Below are 12,600 nucleotides of genomic sequence, written 5' to 3'. Positions count from 1 at the left end.
TTGCATGACTTCTTTCCACGGAGGTACTTTTTTCGATTTCAACAGTCACTTCACCTGTTTGTGAGTGTGTCCGTGTGGGTGAATAAGCATAGTATGGTATGCGTTAGCTTCTGCGGGTGTCTGTCCGTTCGTCGTCCACCGGTGTATCCGTTCCACCGATCGTTTGAATCGCTTTGTTTTTGTTTTGCTTGCCTTCACGTGTGCCGTCCTGGGCAGTCAGTCGAGTTCAACAATACAACATCAGACCTACTTGTTCTGCGAACCGTGCCAAGACACCCATACCCATACGGCAAGCCCCAGTCGACGCGGCGAAATGCGTCACCGTTGGCGGAGCTCGGACAATACGGGAAACGAACCGTTTTTGGGTGTCACTTATTCTTTTCCTTTTTTTCCTAGGCCGCCTTTGATTGGAACCGATTGTCCTCGTCGTCGTCGTCGTAGTCCGGTTTTGAAAAAAAAAACGCGATGTTTCATTGCGCTAATGGAATTTTCCCTTGCCGCACAGTAACTCTCCGGGAGAAGTGGAACGGCTAAAGATATGCCTATGCAACAAGTTAGTAGCTGGGGTTGAGTTTTTTCCTTCGTTTAGAAGAGGGGTGCACACGAAAACAGAAATCAAATCAACGACCCGATGACAGCGGAACCTTTGTTGGATAAAATCAGAAGGGTTCCCGCTCCGATGGTAATTGTGTTACGCTAGCACTTTTGATGTTTTGTACCGTAAATTATTGGATAAATAGGGTCCTTAAAGAAAACATTCTCGTTTGGGCAGGAAAAAAGGGGCGCGGTAGAACCGGTCGCACGTGTTTTTATTATCTTGCAAATTAGCAAACGGATAGATGTGCAGGAATCTTGCGACCTCAGGGATGGAAAAATGGCCGTTACCTGTCAGCGAACGGCGCCATGTTGGTTGCCGCTGCCAGCGTTACCTGTCGAGGCCATCTTAGCGCCGTTTGTTGCGATTTTAAGTCGCCGCATCGGAGCGTCTATTGTTCTGAAATCGACGACGATCACGCTTTCGCACCAGTCGGCGCCGATTCGGTTGAGGTACCTTCGTGTAGGATTGATGATTGTTTTATGGGACCTACATAGTGTGGCGACAAAAAAAGCTGGCCTTCCCGGAGCCGATTTTTTGTCGCTTGTCTTAAAGGTGGTACTAAACTAATACCACACCGACAAACACAGTTTGTCACACTATTTGCCATAGGCGTGACTCGGTGACGACGACTCGAATCAACATCAAGTGACACGGGTCACTTCGATCCCACAAAGATTAGCAACTTTGTAGCAACAGCGATGGCGAATAAAATTTATGACTAACCTTAGCCTCTTTCCACTGTGGCCATCCTACTTTTTCTTCTTTTCGCATGAACTGTTGCACCACACATATCAGTTTGCCCAACAAATTGCACTACGGCTCAGTGATAATGTGCATGGTGTCCAAATGATGCTCCAAAAATTTGACCTTAAAGTGGACTTATCAAAACACTCTCGCCACAATACACAAAGATGGTCACGGTAGACGGCGCCCGAAAACGAAATCTCCCATCGTAAAGCAAGTTGAAGTGCAACCTCGAACAAACGGACGACCAATTTCAAGAAGCGAAACACAAAACAAAAAACCAGTAACATTGAACTATAAAAATAAAATTAAAAACTACAAAACAGTACCAGATGGCGACGATTGCAGTGGCCTTTCTATCAACGCCGAATCATAACCTACAAAATTAATTATCATAAATTATGACAGATCGGCAGACGGCTTCTGTTGTTAGTGCAAGAGATTTGGCAACACCTCGGTGCTGCCGCACCGCCACCACGGCAACCGTCTTGTTATCTTTACCGGGCTACTAGACTCGGCTAGCCATAGCCATAGCCAGCTAGATCTGATTTGAAATTTTAATAGACCTCTTTGGAGGTACCTACAGCAGAGGTAGATATTAGTTAATATTACCACAGAGACGGCAGACGGTCCGATTTCCGAGGAAAACTAAAACAAATATTGACCGTAACCGTTGGTAGTAAGCAAGTGCACAGTGCAATAGGCACACACACCTACAACTTAAAGGTGCGTTCTTTTTTGCAGCGGTCAAGTCGCGCTCCGTTGGCTCTGCGGTAAAGTAGGCAAACTTTTGTTTTCTATGCAACCACCGCACCGCGACGCGTTTTATTTTGATCGTTTACTCCAGGCGCAGCGAAGCGGGGTGGGGTTTCGCTTTTCTTCAGCAATCCGCTGGATTTTAGGTTGGATCCTTGGCGAAGGTTTTGCTGGACTCTGGCGGAACGAGTGTCTTTAGAGAGGATTGGAGACCGGGGTAGATTCGGGTAATGACCAGTCAACAGGCCTGTTATTACCCGAAAATCATTTTTCGAAAAAATTGGTAGAGGTTGGGCACACGGTTTCATAAATCTTTTGGATTGTCTGGATCTACGTACAGTACCACGATGGCCAGGCACTCAGTTGGAGGAGATATATTTGTAAGAAAACACCTTCCAGATAAAATTCTGTTGTAGATTTAGATAGTCTATGCTAGTGTCTAATAAACATAAAGAGCCTCCTCATAATTTTGCTTTAAAAAACAGTAATAAGCATTTTTATAAAACATGCAGAAATGAAAAAGCATACCAGGAGAGACTTGATCTTTCATTTGGGTATACTTGATCTCCCCTTTTGAAAAACATGTTTTTTTATGCTTTATGTTGATATAAAGTTTATGGAGTCGTATAATAATTACGTAAACACTCAAGGATTTAAATTTGAATAACCAAATAAAGTACCAAATAGTTCAGCCTTGAATTCTAGTTCGATTTTTACTAATGTTTGCGGTACAAAATGGACTTTTTTCAGATGTTGATGCAAAGAAACTAAGACAGATAATTTAGTTGGAGCGGCCTTCCGGCAGTTCACCGGAACATTCGCCATGGCGGACGAAAACATGCGTGTAGGCATGTTTTTAAGCTCTTTCTTCGTTTTTTTATTTTATTAATTCCTCCTCCGTTTTCGCGACAAAATTATTGGGCTTCGTTTGCCCAGAAATTCTCGATGGGACACAGCTGGGGGACGTTAGGCGGATTCGCCGACTTCGGTACCACATCGATATTCAGCCGCTCTATCTCCTCCAACGATCGCTTCGAGTAGTGAGCCGACTCCAAATCTGGCCAGAACACCGTGTCTTCACCCTTATGGTACTTCTTGATGAACGACGCAACTTCTGGCAGTGTGATTAAAGGTAAACCCATGAAAAATCGGCAATTTTTGTCCATTTTTTTACCGCAAACGTTAGAACCGGGGTCTGTCAGAATCTGACTCTCACCACGTTTTCTGCCTTTTCTGGTATTTTTGCGAAGTGAAGCGTTAAGGAATGACCTGATTTTCTCTAGAGTTTTCATTCCACTCAGGCCTAAGGGTTGACGGATCTCGGTTGATCATTGGAGTTAATACCCAAGCAGGAGCAGAATCTACAGGAACTTGTTGGAATTTTTGTTAGAAGCTTGAGGTCAGTCAGTTACGTATGAAGAGAGAAAAGCTTCCTTGCTGTGTCTTCATTGAAGGGTTCAAATCCGAGTTTATTTCGAAACCACTAACGATGTTGTCCACAGTAGAAGCTATTTTGAATGCCTTACCAAAACGTTAGAGAGTTTGATAAATAGTCAGCGTTTTTCCAGGGTTCTGGGTTACGCTGCCAATTTTTTTTTCAGTCTTGCACTTAAGAGAAATGGTGTCTTCAGTAAAATGGCAAATAATACTGTCACAAAAAAAAAGTAAATTTAAATTCTAGAATTAAATTTAGCTCGTAGTAGGATAACAAATTTTTGCTTTTAGTTTTTAAGATACCTTTAAAATTAAGACACTAGATTTAACTGATTGCCGTTGAACTTTTTTTTGTGTTGTGCCGTGTCAAATGAATGTTGTGAACAAAAACTAAATTAGACTAATCTGTAAAATTAGATTCCATTTAATATCTCAAAAACCATGGAATTTAGAAAGCATTTAGAAGCTGCGAAGCTCCAAACTAAAACTCGCTGCCGTTCTTGGAGGCCTTTTTTATACAAATTATCTTTTAAAGATAGTTTGTCAATAAAACCAGCATTTGCAGAGTAAATTTAAAAAAGTTCATGATTTTGAGCTATAGTATCACTGTGTAGCGGTTAGGCTTCGCACATAGAAGTAAATATGCTTCAAACCTGATCAAAAGTGAAAAAACCCAAAGTCTATGCTAACTATTGTAGTGTTTTGTTTTGAAGAGTGACGGTTACACGATAATTTGCAACTTGTAAATATCCAAGAGTGTTTACGATCGTGGCAAAAGGTTTAAACCGACCACAATTGGGTTCTAAAGCTATACTAGTTTTTATATTCCTTAAAAAAGCCGCGTTTTCTAAGCAAAACGGGATTCATAAAAAATGTATATCATTTTCCTTCGATTTTTAAATGAAGAATAAAAAACTGCTCGAAATGGCTTAAATGACAGTTCGCCCATGTACGGTATATGGGTGAACTGTCATTTAAAGCATTTCGAGCAGTTTTTTATTCTTAATTTGAAAAAACGAACGACAACGACATTTTTTTGAATGATTTTTGGTTATAGTGGTGAAAAAAAAACCTTCCGTATGTTAGCGGTTTCGTGTTTAGTTGAATTGACAAAATAGTTGGAATTTTTTTATTTTGTAGCTTCTGGCAGATTTGTAGCCTTGGTTACAAGTATGAAACTTTGTCAGTTGATGGAAGGGTGTACTAAAAAGTCATATGATGATAAATTTAAGTATTTGGATGAAAACTTTAGTTTTCATGTTGTCATGTTTTCTGTTGTCCTGTGAATATGGAAGGGCTATTGAATCAAAAGCTTTGACACTTTAAAAAGGATTTCAAGAAAAAATGGAAGGCCGCTAGCTATAAACGAAATTTCTTCTTGAACATGAAACAAAAATGGCTAAATAAGTCAATTAGATTGCTTTCTTGGCCTAACTCAACACAAGTGAAAATTGAAAAAAATGAAAATGTCGAGGGAACGTACCTTAAACCGAAAGCTAACTCCTTCCCAAGCATTGGCTGTTTTTGTGGAAGCGGATTTATCTCGAAAGCAATGGGAGGTTATCCAGGTTTCTAATAAAAATATATATTCATCATAATCCACTCTTGAAAAGGAAAAAAACTAGCTGCTATCCTCGCGAAGAAAGTATCTTTGTGAGCGAAGCGTGTGTTGAGGTTCGACTTCAAGACTTACTGGACTATACAGTGACGCGTTTGTGTCATTATGTGAAAGCAAGGAAAAACTTGTACTTGTGACAAAATGGGGATGCGATAGATCACAACAGTCGCAATACAAACAGGCATTTTTAAATCAAGATAACAGCGATGCCAATATTTTTCAAGGTTGCCTGCTTCCTGACGGTCTACAACTGACCAAATCTTCACACTGCGGCAGATCCTCCAAAAGTGCCGTGAGTTTAGAGTCCCTACACACCATCTTTTCGTCGATTTTAAAGCCGCATACGATCGCTAGAGGGTGTTATGAGCGGGGTTTGACATGCGGGGCACGATTTTCAACAGATCGGGTCAATTTATTTGCTTTGCGGATGACGACGGTGGCAGACCAGTATTCCCGACTGAAACGTGAATCAGATAGGATCGGACTGAAGATTAATACGTCAAAAACTAAGTATATGCTTGCAGGTGGGTCCGAGCACGACAGGGCACGCCTAGGCAATACGGTAACAATCGACGGGGATGAGTTCGAGGTGGTCGACGAGTTTGTGTACCTCGGCTCTCTGGTAACTGAGTATAACGATACCAGCCGGGAGATAAGGAGACGTATTATCAGTGGAAGTCGTGCCTACTATGGGCTCCATAAAAAACTACGGTCGCATAATCTGAGTCTTCGCACCAAGTGTATCCTGTACAAAACGCTAATAAGACCGGTCGTTCTCTACGGGCATGAGACGTGGACAATGCTCGAGGAGGACTTGCGAGCACTCGGAGTTTTTGAACGTCGGGTGCTAAGAACCATCTTTGGCGGTGTGCAGGAGAACGGAGTGTGGAGGCGTAGGATGAACCACGAGCTTGCGCGCCTCTACGGTGAACCCAGTATTCAGAAAGTGGCTAAAGCTGGAAGGATACGCTGGGCAGGGCATGTAGCTAGAATGCCGGATAGCTACCCTGCAAAATTGGTGTTCGCTTCAAATCCGGCGGGAACGAGAAGGCGAGGGGCGCAACGAGCGAGATGGGTGGACCAGATGGAGCACGATCTGCAAAGTACCGGGTGCCCGCGGAGCTGGAGGCAGGCAGCCATGGACCGAGTGAATTGGCGGAACCACGTTATGCAGGCCATGTCTTAGGACGTACGGCCATCTAAGTAAGTAAGTGCTTCCTGTAAGATTGATTGGCAAAACCCTGTCCCGTCTTCGCCTAGATACTGCCGTCCAATACGGATCCGTTTTGTTCGTGAAACAACAGAGATTATAATGGAATAGATTACTGATATTGAGAACCAAATGAAAAATCTGTGAAAATCAAAGGTTTCGATAACAGATTTCAACGTTCTAAATATATCACACATATTGCTACCTACAATGGTTGATGGAAAAATTCTGTAAGTGCAACGTTACTTCTTTGCTTCAAATTATAAGGATCAAAAGCTAGATACATTGAAATTCAGATTATCAACATTACACGCAAGAATCCGCTTTTTTGAATCAATTCTCCACATTGCATATAAGATGGACATCGAGAAAAGTGATAGTGAAAAGGTAAGCTGTGTTTTGTTTTAGTTTAAGATGTGTTAATTATTACCTTCACTTTTCTAAGAAGCTGAGCGTAGCTGAACGTAAACGACCAACACAACAGGAGATCAAGACTGCAATGGGCCTTCTCGTTGACGTATTTAAACCAGGGTTATGTCCACAAATGATGGAAATACTGCGAGAAGATTTTTTGATGACCCGGAGTTAGCTCCGAAAATTACAGCTGTAAATCTTGAGCTTATTAAAAGGTTAAGAGTAATCCAAGAAGTGATTACAAGTGGATTTGACGTCGATACTTCGAAGTTTGCAGCATATGCCCTTGAAACAACTATCCCTACACTGAACTGTATCCTTGGTATCCAATGACTCCCACATTGCACAAAGTCTAAATTCCTTGAGCCATTGTGATAGAAAATGCTCTCGTGCCATTTTTTAATAATAATTTTTGGTTTAACTGTATACAGAAGAGATAATTTTCGACAATACTCTTCTGGCAACATTTTGATTGTGGTAGTGTATTAGATGTTTATATACTGGCAAGCGGTTGCACTTTACCTAGCTTCTCTTGCGAGGTTAACTTATTGAGTTAAGGATACCATATAGGTAATTTTCAAACGAACTATTACCGAATAAATCCATTATTTTTGGACGTAGCTTCCTTGTTTTCCCACAGTTTTTCTACAGACCCATAGAGCATTTGTACCCTTAGTAATAACCTTGTGTAGATGGGATTCCACTTCAGTTTTTTTTTTTTTTTCAAACTAACACTGAGGTATTGAACCTCCTCCTTGAGGACAGCCCTTAATCGATCTTATAAATAGTTGCGCGCCTTCAGGGCCAACAGAAATTTTCCGATATTCAAGTGTCGCAATTATCCATTCGATAATACAGTAATCCAGGCCCTTCGTTTCCACTATGAAACGCATTGAGCTACAGGATGCATTGTGGAATGCTCTTTCAATATCAAGAAAATCAATTAAATAAATTTTTTGGTTTGAGGCGAATTCTCGATTTTATTGCAGATTTCCCACTTTGGGAACAAAAACAGCTTGAAGCTTCCTCCAAGTTTTTGGTATGTAACGCAGAGTTACACCAGCTCTTAAGCACTTCTTCTCATTCAACCCTGGAAGGCATGAAGATTTCTCAAGCTTAAAAGTGATTGCTTCTTGTGATCGACAGTTTTCGGCGGAGTAAATAAATTAAACTACATTTGCCAGTTTGTCCGTACGTTTCGAGTTACTACTGGCTTTCACTCATCATCAGCGGACTAAACTTTACGACTTACTGTACACACCACAACTACTGTTTTGTTTTCGTTTATCGATAAACGAAAACAAAACAGTAGTTGTGGTGTGTACAGTAAGTCGTAAAGTTTAGTCCGCTGATGATGAGTGAAAGCCAGTAGTAACTCGAAACGTACGGACAAACTGGCAAATGTAGTTTAATTTATTTACTCCGCCGAAAACTGTCGATCACAAGAAGCAATCAAATAGATGCGGCGATAACCACGATAAAACACAAGCTCAAAAGTAGGCATTAGTTGAGTCTTATCTCATCTAAATCCTGCGTCTCACCAGATACAGGAATCGGCCCAAAAATGCGATCACTCATCGTTACTTCCTGTGTTCCAGAGGAATCGATAGTGAAACTGCGAGCCTGTTTTTTGTCTCTCTTTGTTTTATTCAGTCAGAGCCTTCTTGTATTGTACAATTAAACAACTGTCTGGACTTTTTCCTCAATCCTGCCAATTTATACGATATCTCAACTGGATATTCTTTGTTGGAGATTTTGATAACTGGCTAAGAATGAGATCATTTTATCCATGATCCCGCATCAGAGACACTTTCCAGTTCTGAGCAAGCCTTAGTTGATGTATGTAAGGCAAACTATCGTTCTCTAAGTAGAACCGATATGGTTCCCAATTAGTTCCTTTCAGGGTTTCTATAGGTTTCTGATATTAATAATTCGGCTTTGGAATAAAACCTAATATGCATGTTTGTGATCGGACAATGATTGCTCATCAGAAACGTCCTAGTTTTTAATCTTTTGTAATAAAAGATCACTGCAGATTCAGAAATCAAGAAACTCTTCACAGAAAGATCGTTGTTGGCATTTTCATCCCAATCGCAATAATATCTTTACTAATGAATTCAGTAGTAGGGACAAATTTCGTTCTCTTATTTACTTAAATTGCTGTCCTTGGTTAGGTATTTTAATGAACTACCCGAATGATACTAGAAGCAGTAGAAAGCAATGTTTTTAACACTTGCTTAAAACTTTTAAATTGAAAATCCAATTGAAACAAAGTTTTGAACCACGTGTGTGCCAATTGTCTGTCAATGAAACCTTTCTGCTCTATCGGCCGAAAAAAGCACAAAAAACGCTTGCCCCAGCTCAAAACGTGCCCAACAACTCAATCAAGCAGCAATCTAGAACATTACATTCTATTTTTTTCCAACGGTTGCTAGATGAAAATAATGACAGTTAGCTGGCAAGTTGCGTTTACAGTGCGCAGCACTGCAAGTGCATATACAATTCATTAACACACAGTCCAAATGCGCGCTCGTTCGTTATCTTTGCGAGGTTTATGTCGTTTATGCCCTCCGGTTTCCCCTGTTTTCTTGTCTCCAACCGTGTATCTTCCCGCGGTTGTGCGGTGCTTCATTCATGCGAACACACTCACATATCCATTCATTCACGCAGTTGAAACTCTCTCATTCATTTAAGCCGCTGTTATCATCGTTGGAAATCGCCATCAAGACCGAGGCAAGTCGGTACGGGCTGTGTCAGCGGCGTGTAGCAGCCTCAAGTCCCGGGAACAAAGTTTACTATCGAAATCATCACCGGGCATCACAGCACACAACGGCCTACTACTGTTGTTGTTGGCTTGTTCGTCTTTTTTTTCGTTGAACGGTTGGCACTGCCGTTGTGGCTGATCATCATCATGAAAATTAAAATAAGTACTTTAGAATAGCAGTCGTACATGTGACGGGTTGACCACACCGCTGCGCCGTATCACACCCTGCTCCGCCAACTACGATCATTGTTGAAGTCAAAGATGGCCGCCCACCTCCGCAACCGTTCCCCTGCGGAGTGAACCAGTCTGTCAGTCACCTGAGCAGTGATGCGCTTTTTTACGAAAGAATACGCTACCTCATCGTGCTTCTGGTCGCTGCTTTTTCGATGATAATACATACCTATACACAAGCAAATGTGTTCTGGCACGAGAATTGATTTCCATTCGATTGGATTATCCACAGAACGTATGCGAAAGGGGCACAACGAGTGACTGCGACGATGGAAGCCAGACGCCAAAACCCGACAATGAAATCATTTTCATTCAGCAGTTTTGCGCTCATTCGCATCTTTCGATTGCTGTGCCTCATGAATGAATCACACATACGAATGTTGCAAATTGCTTGCTGCTCGTGGAATGAAAAATAGTCGTACTGTAGGGTCAAATAATGAAAGACGAACAAGCGAGATATCGCAATCAAGTAGCCATTTTACTGTCAGGACGTCACAATCAGTGTGGCTGTCACAAAGCCATTCTAAAAACTGTTAAAGCGAAGCGTGATTTTTTGCTTTCCCTTGGCAGACCCCCCGACCAAAATGGATACCCAAAAAAGGCGCAATCCATTTTACTGCTTAATCCCCCTATCCACCGTTTTTATTATTTGTTTCAGTATGTTTCGCTACACGTGTCTTTATTACAGGGCGCTTCGCTTATGGGCTCTTTTTCACATCCCCGCGCTGCCCCCTGGAGGAAAATAATACCCACAGAGCGCCCAGCGGCCAGGAGATAAAATGTGTTACGAAACCTTTCTCTCTATGGACGGATTGGTGGTGTTCGTTTTGTTTTAGTTAATATATCGAAATTATATGCCTCTTGTCCCACCCCACACAGCTTTCCTATCCTGTGCGAAACCGCTACACACTCCTGCGCCAGAGGGCACGGTCACTGTGTATACACTTTATGTTGTAACTAATTATATGGTGATTTTCATCCTCTATTTCGCCTGAACCGCCTCGGCGGCAATTCTAGTATGAGATTTTTTTTTATTTTATGTCGGGTCCATTTGGGTTGCTTTTGAACAGGTATAAAAAAGTTCGGTTACTTACCGCTACTGTTGTTTGAATTGCTGGCAGCACTGCCACAAGTGTTTCCGCTGCCATACTGCTGCTCCTGTTGCTGCTGACTGCTTAACCGCTGGAGTGCACTGTTGTACTCGCTAAGTTCGCTAACGCCACTGCTGGCCGCTCCGGTTGATCCGCAGTCGTACAGCGTCGTCCCGGATGAGGCCCCGGTAGAACCGCTGCTGCTGCTGCTGTTGTCCAGTAGGGCTTTCTCACAATCTGTACAGAAACGGAAATGAAGTTTGGAAAGCGGGAGAAAAATCAGTGAAATAGAATTGCAATATTTTTGGCCTTTCAGTAACGAGGCATCAGTTGATTCGATTTATAGATTTTTTTTCTCGTTTTCACTCGATAGAATATGTGCCAAGGGTGAAGTGAAAATTAGGTTTCTAGTGGGCCCCTATGCTTGCTGCCGGTAATAGCGAGGCTTCGGACGCGGGAGTGATTGAGTCAAGTGCCATTCATTGGATAGCGATGAACACGATTGAACTCGTTACCCTAGCGATTGATGGGGTAATGAAATTAAAACTGTTGACGTTGCAGTTGACATGGTCCAGCTGAAGGAAAAACTGATTTAAAGTATTTTAGGTCCCCATTAAAGGCATCCAAACAAACAACCATGAGAACTGTCAAACTAATGCGGGCTTGCTGCGATCATTTCACAACTGTCCACTCAACACAAAGCATGTGTAATATAGTGGTTGTAGTTGTGATTTCATTTGCGTTGTTGCGGGCAACCGCCTTTGTCACATAATTGAACGGACACTTGAGGCTAAATTAATCCCGCAAGCAGCCAAAATAATGCGGGGTCATTCCACTTTCTTGCAAGCTCACAGCTTGGGCTGGACCTGACTCGACTGCCGTCGTTTCGGAATGCTAATTTCGCCGCATGCAATTAGGAACCGCTTTAGCGCCCCTGCCCGAACGTCCCGCTGCACTGCGTTTGTGTTTCGACGCACAGATCATCGCTGTTTTCATTATCGTTCTTTTAATTTTTTTTTTTCATGGCGCAATGTATGGAAGTCATGTATAATTATTGGTTCGGGCCCTGATGCTATTGTATAGCAAGTCAGGCGCGTTTTGCTACCGTAGAGACGTACAGGCACAACAATACAAATGGCATTATTTTTCCGATTTGACCGCCCCTCTCAACTGTAATAATCGGCAGGTCGGGGATGGCCAACTAAATAAGCAGACCGGCAGTAAACTGCGGGGAAGACTTTTGATTTTTGATCAATGTTGCGTGCTGCGGGATGAGTGAAAAGTATCGATACGTTGACGCCATAATTACGATATTCAGCTTCGCTGCAAAAGTATCGATACTTCTCATGGTTTTGGAAGTGTTTTTAAGTACCGCTACCGTAGTTTCGTACACACTTTCAGGCGTCATTCCGGTCAGCATGAGGAATACATATGCCAATTTCAGTGGAAATCGATTCTGGAATTTCCGAGTTATGATGAAACAAACACAAAAACATAAAGCGTAAACAACTTGACCTGCTGCAACTATCCTTGATGCTCAACAGGGGCAAACTTTTTCCCCATTGTTAGCTGACCAAAAACATAGCGCTTTATTATGTCCGTGATTTCCCTCCTAACCGTAAAATCCTGCGTTTAAACTCAGAAATTTATAGCCTTTTAAAAGAGTTGCGCCAGATGTCACCCCAAACCCCGGGGAACGTCGTCATCTTCTCCCACTCAAGTATCTAATAAAAATGCCTT

At 42.1% G+C, this 12,600-nt stretch overlaps 1 protein-coding gene across 4 annotated transcripts in view; it reads right to left on the bottom strand.

Moving 5' to 3' along the window:
* Positions 1 to 12,600, bottom strand: part of LOC129724154 (ETS-like protein pointed) — a 254,542-nt gene that overhangs the window by 42,929 nt on the left and 199,013 nt on the right. For all 4 annotated transcript variants that reach the window (XM_055678815.1, XM_055678838.1, XM_055678828.1 and 1 more), the window contains one exon: positions 10,864 to 11,097. In XM_055678815.1, the coding sequence (XP_055534790.1) occupies positions 10,864 to 11,097 (234 nt within the window). The remainder of the gene's footprint in view (positions 1 to 10,863; positions 11,098 to 12,600) is intronic.

The sequence above is a fragment of the Wyeomyia smithii genome, chromosome 1 (assembly GCF_029784165.1).
Source record: "Wyeomyia smithii strain HCP4-BCI-WySm-NY-G18 chromosome 1, ASM2978416v1, whole genome shotgun sequence".
Classification (NCBI taxonomy): Eukaryota; Metazoa; Arthropoda; class Insecta; order Diptera; family Culicidae; genus Wyeomyia; species Wyeomyia smithii.
The sequence above is the reverse complement of the archived record's forward strand: the minus strand, read 5'-3'. Positions and strand labels throughout refer to the sequence as shown.